General features: G+C 36.5%; 6 protein-coding genes across 8 annotated transcripts; 5 read left to right on the top strand and 1 right to left on the bottom strand.

Moving 5' to 3' along the window:
- Window positions 1–1,720, top strand: LOC125216335 (transcription factor HHO6). Its single transcript, XM_048118026.1, has 5 exons — window positions 1–368; window positions 447–652; window positions 738–1,128; window positions 1,212–1,288; window positions 1,360–1,720. The coding sequence occupies exons 1-5, from the start codon at window positions 143–145 to the stop codon at window positions 1,585–1,587; spliced, it is 1,128 nt and encodes a 375-aa protein (XP_047973983.1). The 5' UTR covers window positions 1–142; the 3' UTR covers window positions 1,588–1,720.
- A 4,990-nt stretch (window positions 1,721–6,710) lies between these two features.
- LOC125217110 (la-related protein 6C-like) lies at window positions 6,711–8,722 on the top strand. The gene is made up of 9 exons (XM_048118937.1): window positions 6,711–7,055; window positions 7,124–7,205; window positions 7,272–7,366; window positions 7,443–7,594; window positions 7,693–7,774; window positions 7,852–7,899; window positions 7,974–8,042; window positions 8,127–8,219; window positions 8,351–8,722. Exons 1-9 carry the CDS (start codon window positions 6,711–6,713, stop codon window positions 8,552–8,554), a joined length of 1,170 nt encoding a protein of 389 aa, XP_047974894.1. The 3' UTR covers window positions 8,555–8,722.
- Window positions 8,723–9,976: 1,254 nt separating this feature from the next.
- On the top strand, window positions 9,977–14,244 carry LOC125214825 (peptidyl-prolyl cis-trans isomerase CYP40-like). 3 transcript variants are annotated; one of them, XM_048115991.1, is made up of 10 exons: window positions 9,977–10,262; window positions 10,675–11,175; window positions 11,281–11,371; window positions 11,475–11,527; window positions 12,362–12,466; window positions 13,387–13,462; window positions 13,568–13,605; window positions 13,696–13,756; window positions 13,857–13,967; window positions 14,055–14,244. In XM_048115991.1, the coding sequence occupies exons 1-8, from the start codon at window positions 10,089–10,091 to the stop codon at window positions 13,747–13,749; spliced, it is 1,092 nt and encodes a 363-aa protein (XP_047971948.1). In that variant the 5' UTR covers window positions 9,977–10,088; the 3' UTR covers window positions 13,750–13,756; window positions 13,857–13,967; window positions 14,055–14,244. The 3 variants fall into 3 exon arrangements, with proteins under 3 accessions (XP_047971948.1, XP_047971947.1, XP_047971949.1); XM_048115990.1 differs by having other exon boundaries at window positions 13,857–13,971; XM_048115992.1 differs by having other exon boundaries at window positions 9,980–10,262; window positions 11,281–11,368; window positions 13,857–13,971.
- Window positions 14,245–15,304: 1,060 nt separating this feature from the next.
- Window positions 15,305–16,488, top strand: LOC125208884. The gene is made up of 2 exons (XM_048108390.1): window positions 15,305–15,640; window positions 16,057–16,488. The coding sequence occupies exons 1-2, from the start codon at window positions 15,382–15,384 to the stop codon at window positions 16,314–16,316; spliced, it is 519 nt and encodes a 172-aa protein (XP_047964347.1). The 5' UTR covers window positions 15,305–15,381; the 3' UTR covers window positions 16,317–16,488.
- Window positions 16,489–18,463: 1,975 nt separating this feature from the next.
- On the top strand, window positions 18,464–19,568 carry LOC125210964. Its single transcript, XM_048110617.1, has 2 exons — window positions 18,464–18,875; window positions 19,207–19,568. Exons 1-2 carry the CDS (start codon window positions 18,635–18,637, stop codon window positions 19,464–19,466), a joined length of 501 nt encoding a protein of 166 aa, XP_047966574.1. The 5' UTR covers window positions 18,464–18,634; the 3' UTR covers window positions 19,467–19,568.
- Window positions 19,569–20,946: 1,378 nt separating this feature from the next.
- Window positions 20,947–23,266, bottom strand: LOC125213040 (serine carboxypeptidase 1-like). The gene is made up of 7 exons (XM_048113389.1): window positions 22,604–23,266; window positions 22,413–22,520; window positions 22,050–22,321; window positions 21,735–21,980; window positions 21,550–21,665; window positions 21,387–21,473; window positions 20,947–21,314 (listed from the first exon to the last, which is right to left on the bottom strand). Exons 1-7 carry the CDS (start codon window positions 22,989–22,991, stop codon window positions 21,062–21,064), a joined length of 1,470 nt encoding a protein of 489 aa, XP_047969346.1. The 5' UTR covers window positions 22,992–23,266; the 3' UTR covers window positions 20,947–21,061.
- Between the last annotated feature and the right edge of the window lie 672 nt (window positions 23,267–23,938).

Genomic DNA, 23,938 nt, shown 5'->3' with positions numbered 1-23,938 from the left:
AGCCTCCCCTCTGTCAAAACTCGGCGTTGTTCAACAGAATCTTCATCTTCTCGCTCCACTTTCTCTCTCTAACCTCTTCCTCCTTCCGTCTTCCTTTATATATAGCCCCCATCGCTCACAGATATCAAGATCTGTGAACAGAATGGGATCGTTGATCGCGCAGGGCCTCACCTTAGATTGCACTCCGCCGTCCAAAGCTTGGACTCCGAGATCCACCACCGAATTCCTCGCTCAAGTGTCGAGGCTGGATAACGTAACCGAGAAGATTTCCAAGCTCGATGATTACGTGAATCGGCTGCAGGATGAGATGAAGAAGATCGATGCGTTCAAGCGCGAGCTGCCTCTGTGCATGTTCCTCCTCAATGACGGTGCCTACTTTTAATTTCCCCTAATTCACGAAATTGAATTTCTCGTTTTTGTAATTCTGATGATGTGATTAATTGCAGCGATTGCGAGGATCAAGGAGGAGATAATGCGGTGCCAGAGCTCCAATTGTGAACCGATTTTGGAGGAGTTCATACCGCTGAAGAAAAGTAGCTCCGATGATGAGAAAGCCGGTGAACAAGTGAAGGAAACGGACATTGTGGATAGGAGAGAGAAAATGAATTGGATGAGCTCTGTGCAGTTATGGAACGCCGATAGCAATAAAAAGGTAACTCAAGTTGTATTTAAAAATTACTCCTAGTAAAAATGAAATCGGATTGAGATTGTTGATTTACGGATTTGTTGATGAACAGAGGAAGGAGGAATCGGTTGATCGGGCGGCGATCGAGGAGCTCTTCCGGAGCGGTAAAAGCAGCAGGGCGGCGGGGAAGGCGTTCTCCCCTTTCAAAGGCTGCAGTAATTTTCTGGCGATGGCGGTGGGGAAAGAGGGGAGGGATGAATTTCCGGCAGCGCCGTCGCTCTCGCTTCGCACCCCTGAGATTAAGAGTTCCACTGAGGAGATTTTTCGCAACAATTTCAGCTCCAAATCGAGCTCCAGCAGGTCCGGATCATCGTGCGGAGCCAACAGCCAAACGAGTTTCAAGGCCGATTCGCAGCAAAACGGCAGGAAGCAGCGGCGGTGCTGGTCGCCGGAGCTCCATCGCCGCTTTGTTAGCGCCCTGCAACAGCTAGGAGGCGCTCAAGGTTTGATGAATTCCAAAAATTTGGATCAGTTTGCTTCAATTGATCATAGATCTGACTTGAATTTTGTGTGTGATCAATCGCAGCTGCAACTCCTAAACAGATCAGAGAGCTGATGCAAGTCGACGGCCTCACCAACGACGAAGTGAAGAGTCATTTGCAGGTGCGATTCTCTCATGATCACTTCCAATTCATCAATCAATTTTCAAATTTCTCATCGAATTCACATTTCAGAAATACCGGCTTCACACGCGGAGAGTTCCTCCGGCGACGAACGCATCCGCCGCCGTGCTATGGGCGTCGCAAGAGCAATGCGGCGAGTCGTCGAAGCCGAGCAATTCGCAATCGAGCTCGCCGCAGGGCCCCCTCCACCTGTCGTCGAGGGGGGGCGACAGCGTGGAAGAGGAAGACGACGACAACAAATCAGAGAGCCGCAGCTGGAAGAGAGAGAGCCATGTATAGAAGAAGGAAGCATAATAGAGTTTTTGCAGATACAGAGAGGACCTTCATAAAATATTTCAAATTTTTATCATGTACAATAACATAGGAAAACCACCATCTCTCTATGAAATTTTGAACTTCATCTTTAAATTTAGTACTATCTTCAAGTTATTGTTCATATCTGGGAGATGTCAAGTTATGAGAATTCATGCCCAAATTAATTATCCAATTCCTTTGATATGAAGACTGAAGAATGTTACTCCATCTTGGATATTTCAAGATTGGCCAACACCAAAACAACCTTTTGTCTAGCAGAAGACAAATGGTTGGTTGAAATCTATGATCACTAATTATATATTTTGGGTGGCAATGTTACTTGGAGTAATCTGATTTAAGGATAGGTGGTGGAGATTGAGACATATTGACAAATTATTGGAGTACATATTTATGCCTTTTTTTTTTTTTCCTTGCCATTTTCAAGGCATATGTTTAGATTCTACTCGAATCGCATTTGAACAGAATTTTTAATCTCATCTTACCTTTAGCAGTTGAGGTTACTTTTGTCTTTTGATATTTATTGATATTATAAAAATTAATGATGTGTGACCAATAAAAATGATGATACTTCGAACTTTTTCGAAAGGTTGATAAACAGACAAGATTCCTACTTATCTCATCTGATAATACCAAGATCTTGCTGTTTCTATTATTTATTGCCGCCGCATAATATGAATGAATAGTTAATTATACTAGTAATATATTAACAATACAAAATTTATCTGCAGTTATATTAGTTGTCATAATAAATGCTATATACAATAATAAGAAAAAAAAAAACATGACACCTATTGGAGGGAGTATAAGAGCATCCACTATAGGTGGACAAGTTTTGGTGGACAACTTTTTTTTTTTGTCCATAGCCCCATTTTATTTGTCCACAGCCCCAAAAAAAAGTGTCCGCAGCAATAGTGGACACTTTTTGGTGGACAACTTTCACTTTATTTTTCTTGTTGTATTTTTTAATTCAATTTTACAATTAAAATTATCGGACTAAAAATAATTAAAGAACAAGACAATAAATAATAAAATTAAAAAGTGCGATGAGACTAAATATTCGTTGTATTCATGGATACCGGAAAATTACACAACGAACATTTAAAAAGTGAAATCTTCGTCTCTCCCGTGCATCTCGGTAAAATCTAGGGTTTAGGGTTGTGAAATTGGGGGTGGAGTGAAAATGGGTGTGGAGTGGAAGACAAATTGGTGGGTATTTAATTTAAATGGGTGTGGAGTGGAATAAATTAAATAAAAAATCGAAATTTTTTAAAAAAAAAAAAAAAAGGCGGAACCGGCGGTCCGCCGCGGCGGTGTCGCCGCGCAATAGGTAGGCGCGGCAACCGCCGCTTTTCTCTCTCCAGCGGCTCGTCCTCACCGCAAAGCCGGCGCTACCCCTTCCGCCCCAACAAATTCGTCCGCCCCCGGGGCGGACGCGTCCGCCACTATACGCCGCCGCGGCGTAGCCGGGAAGGGGGCGGCCGGCGCGCTGCCCCTATAGTGGATGCCCTAAACTGTGGTTTGGCAACTGTTCAGAAAAAGTAATAGTTTAATTATTCGTTAAATAAAGATATTCCTTTTCTTCTAAATATAATTCATTGTTTTTGGAATAAAATGTTGCTTCTTGAAACATTTTTCTTCTTCATTTCTTCCTTATATTTTATCGTTCCTTTATCCCATATCTTTTTCATTGAAAAGCAATAAGTTCTAATTTTAGTTGAAGAGATTAAAAGTTATAAGCGATTATTTTATTGGACCATGCAATTTTTTAATTAAACAAATTATTCAATTATGCATTAGGGTACAACCCATAAAAAAAAGACATTATTCATGAAAAATTCAGTCTCACATAGTTTAAGCAATTTAATAAATGAAGAGGTAAATTGTAACGTAATTCATACTATAAGATGAAGTAGTTGATAGTAATATTCAACTATTCAAAATTCATATTCATATAGTTGTTGAATGAATTAAATTAGGTTATAATGTAGCACGCAGATTCCGTGTTGTTGCTCCTGCCATCTGTATTCCAAATAAAGGCAATGTTCGAGAATCAAAAAGTTGAAAAAAATAATTCTTTGCTTGATTTGTTGGAATCTTAAGGCAGAAAATTATAAAATATCAAATGTGAATAAATGGTACACAGATAGACAAAAGGACGAGAATCTTGCTATGTTCAAACACGAGTTCTCACCTAAAAAAAGAAAATGAAAAAAAATAAAAAAACAAAAACTTTTCAATCCCTTTTGCGCCAATCCATCATTATTCAGCTAATCACCCTCTTAATTGCCAATTTAGCCCCTAATCTTTGTCTTTATGGGAAGTACGACTTTTTTTTTTGAATTAATAATAGTACCGATTTCCGCTCTTGACCTTGCAAACACACTTTTGGAATATTAGAGTGGACGTTAACCTTTATAATTTTATTGCACAAGTTATTCAAATTTCTAGGAGTTTAGCCTTGGCTACATGGAGTAGTATACAAGTTTAACAAAACCATTGATTGTTTTCCATCTTCTATTTACTTTCGTGTTATAATTAAATAAATAGCACTCCTTCCACTTTGATCGGGGTGAAGTTTAAAAAATATATGAAAGAAAAAAATTTAGCTAAAAAAATTAATGAAAATATGACTCTACTTTTATACTCCTATTCTCTATTTTCTATAAAAGAAAGATGTCTAACATTCCTTTTTATAAACTAATAAAGATATTTTTTTTATTTAAAAAAAAAATTCACTTTCATAGTTTTATAAAAATTATATTTTCTCCACATAAAAATTAAATTTTCTAAAAGTTTATCTTTTTTGAAAAATGTAACATCTTTTGCGAGAAGAAAAATATATTAGTTTCATAACATGAACATGGGGTGTAAGTGCGTGGTCTACTTATTCTAAATGCACAAAAGTAAATAGGGAAGTAAGTTGTTGATTGAGATATGGTTTTAGCTTAATGACGTGTAAGTGAGTATTTTTACTAGATAACTACGAAATTCAATGAAATTAGTGGCGTGTTAGACTTTGAGGGAATAATTTACTTTGACCAAATTAGTGAATCGGTAAAATAATGGTATTTGTTAAAAAATAGCCGTATCTAAAAAGAATAAACAATCACTTTAAATTAAGCTGTCCGAAAAATATATTATTCAAGCATGGCCAAAAAACAAAATTATCCTAATGACTTAAATCTATATACATATATTAAAACATATCACTCCACTTTTACGTCAATGGCTAGAAAGATTATTAATTTCATATGCAAAAATAATGGAGGGAGAATCTTGGGGGCAGATATAATGACTGAGACAATGTAGATATGCATTAAATATTGGCCAAGAAAATTGCTAGGTGAATTGTTTTTTAGTTGAAAAGGGTGGAATCACCTAATTTTTGCTTTTCATAGTTCTCAAGGGTTCTTGTTTATTTATTTCAACTCATTTTTGTTGCTTTTCCAAATCTTGTCCCCTATTTGATTAGATTCCATTTTAAAAATCAGCCAATTCCCAAAATTGAACATTGTATTGGAAAAGAGAATCTGATACTATGATGCATATGACTTGCATCCAACGTGCCCATATCATGTTCATAATATTCCTAACAAATGTTTACCTATTATTGGCTTGCAATTGATGCCCTCACAAATAATATGCCCAATTCAAACAACTTTGCAACTATGTATATCCCCATAATTAAATAATGCATCTACCGCTTTAAATTATAGGGTAAATTACTATCTGAATCACGACAAATGGTCAAATTCTGATCAATCGCACATTTTTTTTTAAATCTAAAAGTTAAATAATAAAAAATGAAGACTTCTCAATTATCCCATAAGTCAAATTTCTGGCGAAATATGTGATGATGTCTATTTGAAGTCTTCCAACACATTATTGTTTTAGTCAAAAGAATTCTTCCAAAATAGCTAAAACTGAAGGAATCAGAATCATGGCTGCATCAATGGGCTTTTTTTGGGCCAGCCCATTACCTTTACCCTTTTAATGGGCTAAATGTGATATAAGCCATGAAACAAAAGTATTTCTTGTAGTATAATTAGGGATGCCAATGTAGCCTGCAATCCATGGATCGGCCGAAATAGACCGTTAAATTTACAGGGTTAGGGCTGAAAATTTCTAGCACGATAAAATTACAGCCCGATTAGCCCGCACCCCGTTAGGGCCAGACCCGAAAACTCGATTGGCTGGCCTAAAAACCCGAAAAATTTCTATCGTTCTATTTATTCAACTCTAATTCGACACTTCATTGATTATTTTATAATATAGATTACTTAAAAAATTAATTTCAATTTTATATATTAAATATATGAATTATATAGTAAATTTCTATTAACATAATTATAGATATATAAATTAGAAACTTCAAATTCACTAAAAAATATATTTAAATTTTTAAATCATGCTTTAAAATATATTGATGTTTATGTTTTATTTTTTATAAATCTCAAATATTAGTATTTGATTATGTTTATGTTTGAGTTTAAGCATATATCTCAAATTTATCATAATTAAATATTTTACATTTTATAAATATAACTAATTTTCACCATTATTTTTTGAATTGATCGCATGTTAATTTTATCGATAGCAACCCGAATAGCCCGCTGGGCTAGCCCGAAACCCGAGCTTTTAGAGTTAGGGTTGAACTTTTATAATCCGAACAGATCACAGCCCAATTAGCCCGCACCCGATTGACCTGCAACCAGAATAGGGCTGGCCCGATTGACATCCCTAAGTATAATTGAGTTGCGATTTTTTATTTTTATTTTAATTTAATTGAGCTGCGAAATTTTTGGGCATTTGCTTTGCTCTATTCCAACGCCACTATTATCTCTAAATAAATTCAAAATACATACAAATAACAAATACCACGAACTTCCAAAACATACAAATAATTTGGGTCAAAACTAAAAATCAGGAGAAAACAACAAACATCCCCACAAATTCCAACCTCTCATACTATGCGATCTGCATTAACAAAATAGGAGTAATTCATTTATTTGTATTTTTCCCTTTATATTTTTAACAAAAAAAAGGATCATTCCCATCTAACAAAAAAAAAAAAGGTTACAAATAAAATGGCGCAAATGAACGAATATGATTATGCTCGAGAAAAAGAAGAATCCGAGCGGCAGAGCAGCAGCAGCGGCGGCGGCAGTGGGTCGTTCAAATTCAACGTGGCGGCGCCGGAGTTCGTCCCCGCCCCCGCCGCCCCCATAACCGGCTACTTCTACCCGTGCTTCCCGTCTATCGACGGCGGCACGGGCAGCTGGATTTACGTCTCTGATCCAGAAATGCCAATCCCTTTGGCCGTTCAGCCTCGGCCTAACGGCAAAGGCGCCGCCTCCGCCCACATTTCTCCGCACCACCACCCTAAAGAAGCCGCTCTCTCTGAGGAGCTCAAGCAGAAGATCATCAAACAAGTATGTCTATTATCTCTCCATTTAATCATTTTTTTTGGAAAAAAAAATGATTTGATTGTGTTGATCAGGCGGAATACATGTTCAGCGACATGAGCATGCTCGCGAACGAAACCCTCGTAAAACACGTGAATAAGGATCCGGAAGGCTACGGTGAGAGTTTTCGAAATTAAATCTGTAAAATTGAGTATGTAATATGTTTCCATGTCGAATCGACAGTGCCTATAAATTTCGTGTCGACGCTGAAGAAGCTGAAATCGTTGAACGTGAACAATCAGATGGTGGCGCAGGCTATCCGTTTCTCGACCAAACTGGTAATGATTTAATGAGGAAAGGAAATGATTGGGTTGGTTTGTTTGTTGATGTGTTGGTTATGTCTAATGTGTGTAGATCGTGAGCAGTGATGCGAAGAAGGTTAAACGAAAGCATCCGTTCACGGAGAAAGAAAAAGAGGAGCTGCAGTTGAGAACTGTCATTGCTGAAAATCTCCCTGATGATCACTCTCATCAGAAAATCGAGAAAATGTTCAATGTGGTCGGAAAGTAGGAGGCTTAATTAATCTGTGTTTGCTTGCTTGATTGATCATTCTGTTGTAGAGAATAGATTGCTTAGTAATGTATGCATGGATGTATGTATGCAGTATAAAGTCGATCCGCATTTGCCAACCACAGGAGCACAGTTCGTCGCGGTCTTCAAAGGGCGATATAGTTATCAGCAACAAGGTAAAAAGTAGAAGCAACCAAAGATTGTGACTTGTGAGCCCATTTCTTAGCTTATCTCCTTGTTTGTGATGGTGTAGCTTCACGCCCTGGTGGAGTATGAGAATGCAGAGACAGCGGAGAGAGCAGTAGGTATTGTGTGGGAGGATTAATGTAGTTTTAATTATATGTGGTAACTCATAGAATGAAAAAAACTCCTCAGGCAGAGAAGCTCAACGACGAAAGGAACTGGAGAAAGGGGATGCGAGTTAGGGTCATGCTCAAGCGCTCGGTGCGTACGCCTAATTCAAACTCCCATCAATGATCACCCATTACTGTTTAACATTCATTCCTATTTATGTTTATTGATTTGCAGCCTAAGTCTGTGCTCAAGTGCCGCAAGTCAGAATTCGACGTGTCTTTTGAAGACGAAGATTCCTCCTCCCGCCTAAGCAACTCAGAAACTGAGGTACATCTTTGTCTATTACTATTAGTACTCCGTATTTCTTTTTGGATTGTCTATTTGAGTCTTTTCTTTTTTCTTTTTACAAAAATTTTATTTTGTTTCTTACTTTACTTTTTCTTTCTGATGATGTACAGGCGGATGAGAATGGAGCGACGCTGAAGAGGAGCTGGTCGAAAAACAGAGGAAAGGGGAAGCAGCCGCAGCTGCAGGCGACGCGTAGTCTGCCAGCAACATCGTCGCACTTTGGCAACAACTTCCCGGCTAAGGGGCCGAGGATGCCCGATGGGACTCGAGGTTTCACCATGGGGCGGGGAAAGCCGCTTGCCATCCAAGTTTGAATCACAGGATTTCAATTCATTATAGATAGGACCAAGCTTGATCCTTTTTCAAGCAAAGAATGTTTGCTTTTTAGGTAAAATAGATGGCTAGGTTTTGCTTGCAAGAGACCACCTTATGTTTTCATTAACTTAATACTCCTACTTTTCATATTTGTATTTATTTGTTTATACATTTTTTTTGTTCAGTGGATATATATACTATATATGTTTCATTCTGTGGATTATTTATATTCGGTAAATGTTCAGAAAAAAATTACTCCAAATAATTCTGTAAAATGAAATTAGGTCCATTTCAGTGAGCTTGCCCGATTTAGGCGAAACATATATAAAGATCCTAACATTTTGATTTTGATTTTGTGTTTCGATGAATTGGTCATTCTACAACTTTCTTTCCGTATTATTAGCTCCTTGCCTCCTACTTGAATGATTTGATTTCAACTGAAATTTTCAAATTAGAATCTCTTTTTTCCCCCCCCCAATAAATATAGTGAAGACGATACACATAAACATAACCTATTAGAAAAAAAAACGATCCGTTTGCTATGAGACATCCGGATTTAAATGCCAAAACATTTAAATATTTTGGGTTTGTTTTAGTACCTCCTATTTTTTGTTTTTTCTTATGGCCCTTTTCTATATTGGGTAGGAGTATTATTTAACAAGAAAGATTGGATTTTTCCAGTGTACCAACTAAAAGCTGGCTATTGTTCCAAAGCAATTTCTTAACAAAATCAATCCATACACATGAACACGACGACAGCCTTGGATAAATCTACGCTATACGCTTCCTCCAACGTCATAAATCTAATATTTTAATCTACCCTCAAAATTATGGCTCCAACATTTCTTCACTCCAATTAATTACCAGACTTGACTGATTTGTCTAATAAAAATTAATTAATTATGATACACCAAGTAAATTTCCACTTACTATATGGAGTAGTACTTTTGGATGAGCTAACTAATTACTACCTCCGTCCTCCAAAAGTTGCTATACTTTGACCCGACACGGGTTTTAAAAAATGTAATGGAAAGTGAGTTGAAAAAGTTGGTGGAATGTAAGTCCTACTTTTAAAGTATTAGTTTTATAATAAAATGTGAGTATGAATGAGTTAGTAGAATATGAGGTCTACTACCAAAAATAGTAAAAGTGAAGTATATCAAATTTTAAGGGACGGACCGAAATGGTAAACTGTATTAAATTTTCGGAAACAGAGGCAGCAGTACAGAAGATAAGTAGTACTACTACTATATCTGATTTCTTATTAAATGTGATCCGGCTCATTTTCTAATTATCCTACTTAATTTTCTTATTAGCAATTTAAAACTATTAAACAAAAATTACTAATACAACAACTAAGGGCCGAAAAATAATTAATAACTTTATACATGCGGCGCAAGTTAGCTAGAGGCAGTAGATGATTGAATAGGAAAGAAACAGACTTAGGGTTTAATCAATTTGACTCTTCCAGATTCTTCTTCTGTGAAACGACACACAGTCAACGTGCACTGTGAGTGAAGAAGGGGAGCAATCATGGGTGGCAGGCCTCGCTGTTTTTTGGACATTACCATCGGAGATGAGCTGGAGGGGAGGATCATCGTCGAACTCTACAATGATGTAGTCCCCAAAACCGCTGAGAATTTCAGAGCTCTTTGTACTGGAGAGAAGGGCATTGGCCCCAACACCGCCGTTCCCCTGCATTACAAGGTTTCTACCTCTCGTGTTTTTCCCACACATAAGTTTTTCAATGTTTTTTTTTTTTTTAATTTGATTGATCATTTGGAATTTCTGTTTGGTGGAAGTGTGGCGTAACTGACTGTTTGGATGATTTTATTTGTTTTCTGATGATATTTTGTTTCGGTGGAAATGATTGGATTGGGCCATCGATGTCTCGTTTGTATGAATTTCTACTGTAGAGTTGTTGTAGAACATGAATGTGGAAGGAATGATGGTTGTTTGAGGTTAATTGCTGCCTCTGTTTCATGGATTTTTCACTGAGTTTGTTTTGTTTTATTTTAGGTTTGCAATCTGTGCAGAATAGATTGAGGCTTTTCTGATTGGATTAAGCAATTGGTTAATTTTGTGATAGTTTCTTATGATTGTTTTTGGTTCATTTTAGGGGTCACGTTTTCATCGTGTCATTAAAAGTTTTATGGTACAAGGTGGCGATATATCTGCTGGGGATGGAACCGGCGGGGAGTCCATTTACGGGCTGAAGTTCGAAGATGAGAATTTCGAACTAAAACATGAAAGGAAGGGTATGTTGTCCATGGCCAATGCTGGGCCCAATACTAATGGTTCCCAGTTTTTCATCACCACGACTCGGACATCACATCTGGATGGAAAGCACGTTGTGTTTGGGAAGGTCATCAAAGGCATGGGAGTTGTTCGTTCTGTTGAGCATGCCACTATTGGTGAAAATGATTGTCCCACAGTTGATGTTGTTATATCTGATTGTGGAGAAATTCCAGAGGGAGCTGATGATGGCACGGCAAATTTCTTCAACGATGGTGATTTGTTTCCTGACTGGCCTGCTGACCTTGATGAGAATTCTAGTGACCTATCCTGGTGGGTGACAGCTGTAGAATCAATAAAAGGATATGGAAATGAGCATTTTAAGGTGAAGAGTACATTGAATCAGTAATTGATAAGAATACTTTGCCCTCTTTCGTTATCGCTCCTATTGAATTGTCATTTCATAGTTTTATATGTCTGGTGTTTGTAGAAGCAAGACTACAAGATGGCTCTTCGGAAGTACCGCAAGGCTCTCCGCTATTTGGATGTGTCCTGGGAAAAGGAAGAGATTGATCAAGGTGGTCAGAATATTCCCATCTTTTCCATTTAAAAGTAGCATCTTCATTTTATACTTCCTTCTCTTTTTAGGGATGATTTCATTATTGTTCCTTTTTTTTGAGACAGATAAGAGCCAAATTTTGAGAAAGCTGAAGGGACAGATATTCACCAATAGTTCTGTGAGTTCCCTTTTTTTTTAATTGCCATCACTTCCTTACAATTTTTTAGATTTTTCTTTTTCTTCCTGGAATGAATTTTAATTAACAGGAAAGCTTTGACCTAACTCAAGTGCGTACTTGCAACTTAAGTGCTGAGTTGCTTTACCCACATGTATAGGGGAAACTGTTCAAGACTTCAAGCAATATGATGATGGATTTGTATGATTAATGCCACTTAGTTCTGCTTCCTACTATTCTGCATATGTTGTTTGGTTTGAGTGAGTTATAGCATGTTCCTATTCACCCATGTGCATTGGGTGGTCCATATCCTTTATTTGCTTCATTTTTAATGGCACACCAGATTACAAGGGGAGTTTTTGACAACTACTAGATGTAACAGGGTCATATAGAAATGTTAATGTTCAACATTTTCCCATGAGTTTTTCATGTGCGTGCACTCGCACTCATGCATGCACACACTCATTATGTGTAGCAAGATATTTTTTTGAATATGCTTATCAGTTACCAGTTCAACATGCATTGGTTTCAAGCGTTTAGCTTAGCAGTGCACTTGCACTCATGCATGCACACGCTCATTATGTGTAGCAAGATATTTTTCGAATAGGCTTATCAGTTACCAGTTCAACATGTAGTCATGCATTGGTTTCAAGCGTTTAGCTTAGCAGCAGTTACGTTACTAGCTTGCTTGAATTAGTTCAAAATTTAAATGATTATTCTGTAAACATTTTCTGTCTCATTTGGTAATTATGGCACTGTATTTGACTATATGTTTTTGCTGAATTATCATTTGAGAGAGTTCTCTATTGCTCCTTACTTACAATTGTCTTTCTCTAGGCATGTAAACTAAAACTAGGAGACTTGAAGGGAGCACTTTTGGACACAGATTTTGCGATGCGTGATGGTGGAGACAATGCCAAGGCATTGTTCCGGCAGGGCCAGGTTGGTACTCCCATCAATCGTGAACACCTCTGATGCATTCGCACTTTTTTTCCCTTATGTGTCCTGTGATAGTTGACTTGGTTGTTATCATAGTAAATGGACATTTTACCTTAACTTGATTGGGCACCTCACATTTCAATTTGGAACGTCTAATATTGTAATTTTGTTCTTAAAAGAAAACTCATTATGTGAGTGTCCTGTTACCTTTTATGATGTTTGTGTTTCAATCAATTGACAATGAGTCTCAGCCCTTTACCCCTTGTAAAAAGTAATGACCCAACCTGATACGACCAAGGTCAGCATGTGATAATTTTTTGTAGTTTTTTGGTGATGTTGTGCATTATGCTTAAGATGCAGACAAAAGGATTTAATACTGCTTCTGGTATAACTTGTGCATAAAACATAGGTTTTGGAAGGGAAATGCCTGAGAATGAGTTGATAGTTGTGAAAATACAGCATGAATACAGATTGCAATTTCATACATGACTTAGACTTTTCTTTAGCTTCAGCAAAATTTGCATGTCTAATGCATGAACAGATGAACTATATACTTATTGTGTGAACTAGATCAGTTTATTCTAGTGGTACCTTGTCAGTCGAAAGTTGATTTTGATATACGGTAATTTTCACTTACTCTTGAGAGGTTGGACTTTTCTCTAGTTTTTCGTTGAAGTGTGCCTACATCTTAAATTTTGTTGCACACACCTTTAAGTGATTCGCTGAGAGCCTGTTTAGATCATATGGAATCTGGTCTTTGTATTTTGAAATGATGTCATTTTTTTTTTGGTGCACATTCATTTCTTCTTTTTTCAAGCTATGTCATTGATTGCCCCCGCCAGGCATTGCAGCATAACTATTCTCGCTGCTTCTCATCGTTTATGATACTGATAACTTGTATACTCATCCCCTAAATTGTCTAGGCACATGTGGCTCTCAATGATATCGATTCAGCAGTCGAAAGCTTTAGGAAGGCATTGGAATTGGAACCAAATGATGGTTAACGACCAATCTCCTCTCTCTCTCTCTCTACTCACTCAGATTCACATGTGTTTGTGCATGTTTACGATCTTTCCATAACTATCTTTACTGTGTTTGCTGTAGGATCAATAAAAAAGGAGTATGCTGCTGCAAAGAAGAAGGTGACGACCTGTCTTTGAGATTTTGTAATCATTGAAATGTCACCAACGCTAGTGCAGTGTGCTAAATATTTGCTATTACTGGAATAATAGGTTGCAGATAGGCGCAATCAGGAGAAAAAAGCATACTCCAAGATGTTCCTATAGTGATAGAGTAAGAACTTCATAACATAATTTTTACATCTCTATATCCATGCCTAGATATCAACGATCTGTCTGTTTATTGAATACTTTGTTTCTATCTGGTTTCTTAGGGTGATTGGTTCAGGCCTGTTTTTGTTGTTCTCGAGTCACCTAAGGGGTCTAAAGGTATTGAACTTGTCATGAAAGATCTACACGTTTGCAGAAGATTTCGGCACCTGACTGTAGGTATTTGTTTTTTCACTTTCATGTATCAGTGGCTGAATTTCTACAGATGAAAATAAGTTGCTTATGTTTAAGAGTTTTTACAGATTTTGAAGATGAGACTTGAGAAACCAGACCCCTTTTTGGTAAACACCACAGTACTATATTATGCCTGGACCATTCTTAAAGGCAGTAAGCTTTTTTTGTATTGTTGCAGTCTACTGTACTTTATTTTGCACTTCCATTGAAAAGTTCAGACTTTCGTGCTTTACTATTCGAATTTTCGAACTTTTTGTACTCCACTGTGTTTTCTCATCTTTCAGTTGGTAGCCTTTTTTTAGGCTGAGAATTTATCGTTTGTTACTCACTCCGTCTCATCGAAATGACTCACTTTCCTTTTTTATTTGTCGCAACCGAGATAATTCATTACTAAACTGAAACACTTTTATTTCTACTTCATTCTTCTTTTCTTATTTTACTCTCCACACTTAACATATAAAATAAAACTGCATAAATCGTTGAGTTGTCCAAAAAAATGATATCTTTCTTGGGACGGAGGGAGTATTTTTCGTCTGAATAAAAATAAGAAGTTTAGTGCTAAAAAATGACGCTGAAAACTGAAAATAAGAAGAACAAAGAAATATGGGATTTAAATGGTATCATTTCATTTTTTCCTTGAGCTCCAATAAAAAAAAAGTCAAATACAAACAATGTGTAGGTTTAACGTGCTATTAAATGATGTCATGACAACATCACCAAATTAATGATTTACAAATCGCAAGTTGCCAAACGTAGACGACCTTCCATTTTCAGGCAAAAGCGCACTTTGCTAAACTACTTATTCTGCAACTTTTTACTATTAATTAATTAAAAATTACACAGTAGTTTTAGACTTTCGACATTTTTGAGGTACTGAATAAAAAATCTGAAAATGGTGGTCACGACCGAGTCGATTCTTTTGACCTATAAGTTGACTATATTATTGTCAACATTTTCAACTTCTCTTAGTACTTAGTAAGGATTGTAAAGGCAATTTTATATTGGCTACAATATTTTCCAAGTTGTACATTTTATATACTCCATTAACTATGCATACTCCCATGAGTATTTACAATAATTTTAATGAGTTTCTTCATCCCACGGAATGAAAACGCCATGCTTAAACAGAAAACTCACGTGGGAAATAACCAAGAAAACTTGGAAAAATTAAGATGGGGCTAGACCAAATAAATCCTTTTCACACCTTTATAAATTTTACAATGCAATTTTACCATCCACCAACGAGAAAAAGAGAGTGGATTACAAACTAAATGAAGCCTCTCGATATCTATATAAATCCAATCTCTTTCCTTCCAACAAACACCATCAAATACCACAATTCATATTAATCCTTTAAACATTCATCCATACCACTTCACTTAATTGCACAAAGAAATGGGTGCGAAATTCGGAGGTGCATTTCTTCTTCTTCTTCTTGTCGTTGTGGTTGCAGCAACATCGACATTAGATGCTGCTTCAGCAAACAAAGAGTGGAGCACCGTAGCCGGAAACTGGAACAAGAGGCCGCACCCAAATGCAACCGAGGCTGCCTCCAAGAGATTCACGGTAGGTGGAGATCAAAACTGGCGTTTCGGGTTCAACTACACTAGCTGGGCCATCAACAGCGCGCCATTCTTCTTAAACGACACCTTAGGTAACACTCCCTTCGTCCCATGTTAAGTGAACTGTATATTTTTTTTGAGACATCCCCTGTTAAGTGCTAATAATTACTTTATTCAATTTCCACTTAACTAAAATATTCACGACAAAAATCTCGCCAATTACTAGCGGATTTCACCAGGAGATAAAAGTCTAACACTATTAGTAGCGAATTATATTGGGAATGTTAGTAGCAGATATTCATTAATTTTTGGTAACATAATAGCGCGCCATAATTAGTGGTGCGGTTGGTAACAGTTCAACGTCCGCTACTAATTAGCAACAAATACATCCGCTATTATTAATTACCACTCTATTTCTTTGTTAAAAAATAAAAATTATAAAAATAAATAACACTTTCTTAAATCTCGTGCTAAAAAAATTGATATAAATATACATGCATGAATGCAGTGTTCAAGTACGATCCACCAAACGACACCACGTTTCCTCACAGTGTTTACCTGCTGCCGGATTTGCGGAGCTTCCAAAACTGTGATCTGAGAAGAGCGAGGAAGATCGGAGACGTGAGTGCAGGCGGTGGCGATGGCTTGGAGTTCGTGTTGAAGAGGTGGCAGCCATACTATTTCGCATGTGGCGAGCACGAGGGCATCCACTGCAAAGATGGCCTCATGAAATTCGCGGTCTGGCCCTTGATCCGTTGGTTCTATTGAACAAACACTACCCATTTTCGTTCTTATTTGAGTTGTTGTTTTTGGTTTGTTTGCGTGTGATTTTGTTATTCGTTTCTAGAAAGTTTTTAACATGTTTTGTTACTCATATCTTGCTATGTACGGGCATGGGTCATAAAGCAATATTTGTAACAACAGATTTGAGTTGTTTTGAGTTTGTATTCATCACTTTGAATTTCAATAAATGAATGTTATTTGATCAAATAGTGACATAGCTCCAATAAACAAATCTAATTAACAAAATAATAATAGGAAAAATCATAAATTTTGGTCTTAGTTCTACAATTTTAAAATTGGATGATACATTATGTGTCTTAACTTTTTTCTCAAATTTTTCATAACATGTTGCCTATTTGCAATATGTAATTGATGTTGCATACTTGTATTTAAAATTGATCACATAACTGAGTTATATGCTAAGTGTGTTGAACAAATGTATAATTTTTCCGGACGCTACGTCAGACAATTTCACCCAGATTCGTGCGAAATTTGAGAAGAATGTTAAAATTTATTTTTATTGCTGATTACTTATAAAATTGTGAGAAAGATTAACACATATGGTCCTCCATTTTATTCTCTTTTTACCGATTCCTCAATGAATGAAATTATTTACTCAATATAACACGAATGTGACGAGGCATGTGTTTTCGTTCAAATTCGTGTGCTTAGTAACGAATTTGTATGTTGTGTCTTGACGGTTTAAAAACTGATACTCCCTTCATCCCCTAATAATTGTCTATTTTGATTTTGGCACTGATTTTAAAAAATTGTAAAGGGAAGTGAGTTGAAAAGGTTTGTAGAATATAAGTCACACTTATATATATTAGTTTTAAAGTAATAAAATGTGAGTGGAATGAGTTAGTGGAATATCTCCAGCCTACTTACCATTTATAGTAAAAAGTGAAAGTGGACAATTAATGGGGGACGGAGGGAGTAGTATATTTTCTTTGTAAGCCAAATAAATAATAAATTTAAAAGCCGCACCATGATAGAGTCAAACTCGAAACTTTTGGCATCCATTAGGCCAACTCACACACACAATTAATAAATTTGTTGTTTGAAAAAAGAGCCCCCATTTTTCTCACCATAATCTCATCTAAATAATTATGAATTTACTATTTAACCTTATAGTCCATAGCCCCCAAATTAGAGGCAAATAAATCATTTATCACTTTACGGCTAGCTTATTCATTGTAGCGTTGAAGGAAAATGAAGTAGAGGTTAAAAATTCAAATTTCAAGTGTTCAATGCAAAGAACGGACAAACTCTCTATTTTTAGTTGTCCATAGCAAGAATCGTAAAATTTAACAAAATCCAATACATAATACTCCATTCCATTCTAGCAATTGAGATTTTGTTGAACACGTTTTTGAAATAAAGTTGAATTCCAGTGCAAATGACTAGATGCAAATTCATATCAACTATACCTAAAATTGATGGATTATTTCTTCCTCGTTTGACTTTTGTTTAGTTGAAAACTACTACTGTTAATTTATTCCAAAGACTGGGCCATTTTTGGGTTTACATTGACTCGGTCTTTTTATCCCTTTTGTTGATAGGTATAGGACCTATCCTTCGTCCCAACGAACGGTAATGATATCAAATCGCTCTCGAGTATGATTGAATAATAAAAAAAATAAAAATAAATCAACCGTTGAAAAAACTCAATTTTCTAAATCTCATTTATTAAATAGTCCATAAACAACCATTCAAACTAACAATAAAACCTTATATATTATTAATTGCAAACAAATGATAATTTAATCTCTTAAACAAATATAATTATATTCAAACTAACTTCTAGTTTACTGCGAATAAATTCAGTCCCATTAAATAGACAGATTTGACACAAACAATTATAATAATTGAATTTAAATCCAAATTAGAAAACAAGGTAGACAATGGTTTGCTCTATTCACGGGGCCAATTGCATATCACTAGTTTTTTATTCAACATTTTAATTTCACTAGTTTCTCTATGCTTTCCGACCAATTGCATTTATCCATTCTTACACACACTCCAACCCACACAAATAAAAACAATTAGAATTAAGTGACATAATCGGCAAAACGCGATGTATAATAATCATGACATTAAGTGGATGACTTGGAAAATAATTCCAAGAAAAATAAACCCGCCAAACCTTAATAATTCTCCGATATGCAAATTTACCAACCAACTAAAGAAAAAAAAAAGACACATAACAAAAATAACAAGTATATAAACCCTAAACCCCTCCCTCCTTGAAACACTCAATCTTAAGCTAACAACCCTTCAATTAGCTCAAAACAAAAGAAAAAATGGCAGCAAAATGCACTCTTCTTGTTCTTGTTCTCATATCGACATCGATCTTGAGCATTGCCGATGCTAACAAGAACTGGGGCAACGGCGGCGCAGGTGGTTTCTGGGGCTACAGCCCCAGAAACATGACCTACACCTCCAACACATTGGTCGTTGGCGGATCCCAAAACTGGCGCTTCGGCTTCAACTACACCGACTGGTCCATCAAGAATGCCCCCTTCTTCTTGAATGACACCTTAGGTACCTAACATAACTACAATCTCTCTTTGTTTGTCTGTGTTTGTTCTGATCGTTAGAAATGAACTACTCACCCCCTTAAAAGGCCTTATAAGAGGAAGGTGGTTATCCACTCATTTATAAAGTAGTCAGGATCATTATTTTGTCGATGTGACTGATAAAAGTATATATGATTACCGAATACGCAACGACACCACATTCCCACATAGTGTTTACATGGGGTAGTCCTTTATATATGTAAAATGTTAATTGCAATTGCATAAAATGTTCATAGTTTTTTGTCATGCATATGATATTGTTTTATTTTAACGCACCCCTATATATGAATATGCAGTGTTCAAGTACGACCCGCCAAACGACACCACATTCCCACACAGTGTTTACCTGCTGAGCGATTTCCAGAGTTTCCAAAACTGTGATCTGAGGAGAGCCAAGAAGATTGGGGATGTGAATGAGGGAGGAGGAGACGGCTTCCGGTTCGTGTTGAAGAGGTGGCAGCCGTACTACTTTGCATGCGGGCAGCACCACGGCATCCACTGCAAAGTTGGGCTTATGAAATTCGCAGTCTGGCCCTTGATCCGCTCCTTCTATTGATCCAAACACACTAATTTTGTAACAAACAATAATTATACATCATTAATTATGTTTTGTATGCCCTTTTTGCTTTTGTTTCTTTCCCTCCATTTTGTAGCTCAAGATTCTTGTTCAATTTGTATTCGCTCTACAATTCAAAATAAATTTATATAGTTATACCTCCTTAATTAGTGAAGGGTGGCAGTAGATCCAAAATTTTATTCTTATCCATAACTTAATTTAACTAATTGTTTCATTTTGGTATATGAAGTTAAGAGTTGTCATAATTATTGTTTTCATTTGGCCACATTTTGATACATTCCGTCATCGGTGTTTCACAACGTCAGTTTTTACCTAAATTGCATCCGAATCATCGGCTTAATTAAATTATCTGATAATTACACCATCATACAAAAGTTTCACCATTATTAATTACACGTTGATACTAAAATATTCAAGTTGACTTAATTGAAACAAAATGTTTTATCTGTACGATGTTTGACGATGTCAATATTTGTGTGTCTACATGACATCCAAGTCATGCTTAAATGACAAACATAATTTTATCCCCTAATTTCCAATTCATAAAGTAAGGGCTATGTTACCCTCAAATTGTTGTTGCAAAAAAATTTGTAGTTGGTGGAATAAAGTTAACCTTACACATGAACAAATGAACAAAAATACAAAAAGTTATTTCTATGTATATGGCTGATAGTTTAAGTGCATGCATTGTTTTACGCATTCGTCACCCAGAAAAAGAGAAGGAAAATAGAAGAAAATTTTATAAGAAATTAAATACTATAAATACTTTTATAGAACGAATAAAGTAGTAGTAGTAGTACCTAATTAATAAGGTATGCCTAAAGAAGAAGAAGAATTTCTTTTAGAAGAATTTCTTTTGAGTAATTGTGGTACTAGAACAATAATTAAGACGAGATATATGGTGTAGTTCAATGTGAATAAAATTGGCTATTTAAGAGGATAGTTACAGTGACGCAGCACCGAATTGTTTTTATTTGTATAGTTGTACATGTACGTATAATTTTGTCTCACTATAATTAATAGCTATTTTTTGTTAAATTTGTTTTATTATACTCAATCCTACTATGTATTTAGTTGGATGAAAGTTACGTGTTTTGCCTTAATTTTCAATTTTAACTTTGATGCTTTTAATCAAGAAGTTAAGAGTTGTACAGTAATAATTATTGTTTCATTTGGCCTCATCTTGATACATTCTGTCATCGGTGTTTTAAAATTATTTTGTACAAATTTGAAACATTAGTGAAACCTTTTGTATGCATGATGTAATTAGAAGAATTGGTGTTAGTAGGGCCTTGACGGAATGTATTATTTTGGTACACTAAGTAAATTAGGCTGATTTTTTTGGTACTATATTCAAATAGTAGTATATGAAACCAATCATTTGTTGCCATATTTGATATTTGGACAGACTTATAGTACTAGTACTACTTTTCTTGTATGATTTCAATCAAGAGTAGTGTTGATAAATTATTGAGCACTATTATTCATCACAGATTGCATAAATATTGAATCAAGGACAAGATGTGCAACACTTGTTACTATAGTAGTGCTAATACATTTGATCATGTCTTAGACTAAGACAGAGATGGAGGAAGCTTCCCCTCCAAGAACGAAGTGAAGACTGTTAGAGCACGCTCCGGCTGGTAACTAGGCACCATGTGTCCGGCTCCTCTCACGGTCACAAACGTTATATTCTCATACTCCACAACGTATCCTCCCACCTCTTCTTGGATGTACCAAGGGTACCATGGAGTCTTCACCGGTACCCCCATCTTCGCCATTGAATACATCGTGGCTGTCACTGGCACCACGCTGTCCGTGTCTCCACTGCACACACACACACACCCCAAGATCATCATCCATTTCTTTTACTACACACTTTTTTCCATGAATACATACCTAAATATCCACACTCTAAGCCCCTCAGACATCAACTCCTTGATGGTAGATAACACTGTGAATGGTGAGTCATTCCAATCATCCCCACTGCACAAATGCAACATTATTGAAATTATGTTGCAAGATGTTGTGACTTGTGGTGAGTGTGAGAAGGTTTTAGTACCTGCATTCGGTCCAAGATACGGGGATCGCTGTCACATGAAGGGCTGTCTGAACTTGAGGGGTGTTTAGGTATAACTCGACATATATATCAGAGCACGGATCAAATCCTGATGGTATCTACACATGAAAAGACATGCTTGTCAACACAAGAATCACTAGATTCAAGAGACGGCCGAGGTTTTTTACCGAGGAAGAGGAGGAGAAGGAGGATGAACACCAGGAAGCATAGATGTTATAAGGGAAGATACGGCCTTCTGAATCTAAAGCCTCAGATAAGTAATCATAGCACTCATCTGATTTAGTCCCATTTAAACTAAAATCACAACTTTTCAAGATTCCTTGATGAGTTTCATTGGATATGAGAGCATGTCTCCCTAGAAAATCATAATAACCTTTCTGGTAATCCTCCAAATCAATCAGTGCATTGCCAATCTGCAAACCAACACTCACATTTTTGTCATACATGGTGAATATTTTTAGTTCAAAATCAAACTAACTCACAGCAATTCCTTTCAAGTTGATGGAAGTTTGATTGGTGATTTTGTTGTTCTGTATGATGAGTGAAGCCAGCTGAGGCACGTAGTGGCCGGCATAGCTCGCTCCGGTTATGTACATCTCCCGGGCTTTGTACTCGGGGAACCTCTCCAGCCAGTTCACTAGGAAGGTGTAGGAATCTTGCGCTGTTTGCTCGTCCCCAGTGGTGTATTTCGATGTCCTGTTCGAGTAAGAAAATCCCACACCAGCCGGGGATTCGAGGAAGATCACATTTGCCACTGCACCAAATAGAGAGTCAGAGACCACAAATTAACATGAATCAATTCTCAGACACAAACAAGTTGGATTCAAAGTGATAAAATAACAAACCATTGTTCCAACTGTATTGATTGTACCAAAGAGTTTCCCCATCTGGATTCACTCTAAAAGGTCCCAATTCTGTCATTGCACCACCCCCTAAAGATGAGCAACCAGGCCCTACACCAACAACATTCATTCACTTAATCATTGGCAAAAAATAACACATCTTAAGAATGGTGGCATATATACTAATTACTTACCTCCATTGAGCCATAACACGAGAGGCGTGGTCGAGGGGTCTTGGGATTCAGCAAAGTAGTAGAAGAGAGCTCTACCGGCATCAGGGTCCACGGTCACATACCCCGAGTACTGAGAGAAGTTGACCTGTGGTTGGCCCGGCAAACTCGAAACCATGTCAGCCTTCTTGAGTCCCTCTTGAGGTCCAACATAAACAGGCTTGTATTCATCAGACACAACCTTGGTGGTGCCATAATTCTCCCATCCTTTTGCGGTTCGACCTTTGATGAATTTCGTAAGAGGATCGAACCCTTTAGTACCGCCATAGCACTGCGCACAAAGCGCAACACAGGCAAGAGAGAGCAGCAAAATGCTTTCACTTGCACTTACACTTACACTTGCACCCTTCATTTTGCTTTTTTTGTTTTTCTTTTGTGTTTGAATGGTGTAAAGAGGGAATGAAGATGGCCTCCTTATAAAGAGTGAATTCCCAAGAACTCATAGCAATGCAGCTGGCTTGCTTTTGTTTACAAGCTAAATTAGTCTAAATTATTGCAGCTGCCCTCTGCTTATTACAGCACCAGAATTCCTCTGTTTATAGGAAACTAGTTGTTGAGATAAAATTTTGAAAGATCTCCTAATCTCTTTCATTTTTGTTCATACTTTATTCATTGGAGATGTAGTAACTAATTTTGTCACTAGTTCAGTTGCCAATTTTATTTGATCAAATGATATTAATGACGATATTTCTGCTCTCTCACCAGCACAAAATAGTAATGCATTATAAGAATAATTCTTTGTTAAGATAAAATACACAAGTAACCGAAAAAGGAACATTTATAAATGAGCTAAAGCCAAGATCACATATCAAAAAGATTTAAAAGCAAGAACACACAGAATTAACACTGTGAACTATTAGAGCTGGAAAAAAGGAAGAAAATGAAAGGTGCGTGTTGTGCTCACTATCCGATTAAAGTTTTTTATTATTAATCTACAATTAAGGTTTATTTGTCTTAGTGTGGGTTTAATACTGATGGAGTTCATGCGTCCGAGTGATAATTGAAATTGGTCGGATCAGTTGAACCATAATTGAATATAGTTTCGTAGATTTGCTTATCGGTAGGTTTTCAAAACATTACCTAAATCTAATTGTCAAGGTTTCGTTTGAAAAACTTTTTATCCAAAGGTAAAACTAAATTGATTCTAAGTTCTCAGGCAAAGTTGTTCTTGAAGAAACAAGCCATTAATTACTAATCATACAATAAATTTATCATAACTTACTGAGTGATACATATATAGAAGGCACAGAAACAAACATTGTATTATACTGCCGAATCACAAATCAAGTGTTTATTTCT

Source organism: Salvia hispanica, chromosome 3, assembly GCF_023119035.1.
Source record: "Salvia hispanica cultivar TCC Black 2014 chromosome 3, UniMelb_Shisp_WGS_1.0, whole genome shotgun sequence".
Lineage (NCBI taxonomy): Eukaryota > Viridiplantae > Streptophyta > Magnoliopsida > Lamiales > Lamiaceae > Salvia > Salvia hispanica.
Note: the sequence above shows the minus strand (reverse complement) of the source record. Positions and strands in the feature narration are given on the sequence as shown.

What these genes read in the sequence shown, in the direction of transcription:
- LOC125213040 (XM_048113389.1), bottom strand. Translation starts at nt 22,991, where the DNA reads ATGAAGGGTGCAAGTGTAAGTGTAAGTGCAAGTGAAAGCATTTTGCTG. An exon ending in CGTGTTATGGCTCAATGGAG is followed by an intron (nt 22,521 to 22,603) that starts GTAAGTAATTAG and finishes TTGTTGGTGTAG; the next exon opens with GGCCTGGTTGCTCATCTTTA. An exon ending in GTATCTTGGACCGAATGCAG is followed by an intron (nt 21,474 to 21,549) that starts GTACTAAAACCT and finishes GCATTTGTGCAG; the next exon opens with TGGGGATGATTGGAATGACT.
- LOC125216335 (XM_048118026.1), top strand. Translation starts at nt 143, where the DNA reads ATGGGATCGTTGATCGCGCAGGGCCTCACCTTAGATTGCACTCCGCCG. An exon ending in ACGCCGATAGCAATAAAAAG is followed by an intron (nt 653 to 737) that starts GTAACTCAAGTT and finishes GTTGATGAACAG; the next exon opens with AGGAAGGAGGAATCGGTTGA. An exon ending in ACAGCTAGGAGGCGCTCAAG is followed by an intron (nt 1,129 to 1,211) that starts GTTTGATGAATT and finishes GATCAATCGCAG; the next exon opens with CTGCAACTCCTAAACAGATC.
- LOC125214825 (XM_048115991.1), top strand. Translation starts at nt 10,089, where the DNA reads ATGGGTGGCAGGCCTCGCTGTTTTTTGGACATTACCATCGGAGATGAG. An exon ending in CCGTTCCCCTGCATTACAAG is followed by an intron (nt 10,263 to 10,674) that starts GTTTCTACCTCT and finishes GGTTCATTTTAG; the next exon opens with GGGTCACGTTTTCATCGTGT. An exon ending in ATGGAAATGAGCATTTTAAG is followed by an intron (nt 11,176 to 11,280) that starts GTGAAGAGTACA and finishes TGGTGTTTGTAG; the next exon opens with AAGCAAGACTACAAGATGGC.
- LOC125217110 (XM_048118937.1), top strand. Translation starts at nt 6,711, where the DNA reads ATGGCGCAAATGAACGAATATGATTATGCTCGAGAAAAAGAAGAATCC. An exon ending in TCCGTTTCTCGACCAAACTG is followed by an intron (nt 7,367 to 7,442) that starts GTAATGATTTAA and finishes TAATGTGTGTAG; the next exon opens with ATCGTGAGCAGTGATGCGAA. An exon ending in ATGTTCAATGTGGTCGGAAA is followed by an intron (nt 7,595 to 7,692) that starts GTAGGAGGCTTA and finishes GTATGTATGCAG; the next exon opens with TATAAAGTCGATCCGCATTT.
- LOC125208884 (XM_048108390.1), top strand. Translation starts at nt 15,382, where the DNA reads ATGGGTGCGAAATTCGGAGGTGCATTTCTTCTTCTTCTTCTTGTCGTT. An exon ending in CTTCTTAAACGACACCTTAG is followed by an intron (nt 15,641 to 16,056) that starts GTAACACTCCCT and finishes GCATGAATGCAG; the next exon opens with TGTTCAAGTACGATCCACCA.
- LOC125210964 (XM_048110617.1), top strand. Translation starts at nt 18,635, where the DNA reads ATGGCAGCAAAATGCACTCTTCTTGTTCTTGTTCTCATATCGACATCG. An exon ending in CTTCTTGAATGACACCTTAG is followed by an intron (nt 18,876 to 19,206) that starts GTACCTAACATA and finishes ATGAATATGCAG; the next exon opens with TGTTCAAGTACGACCCGCCA.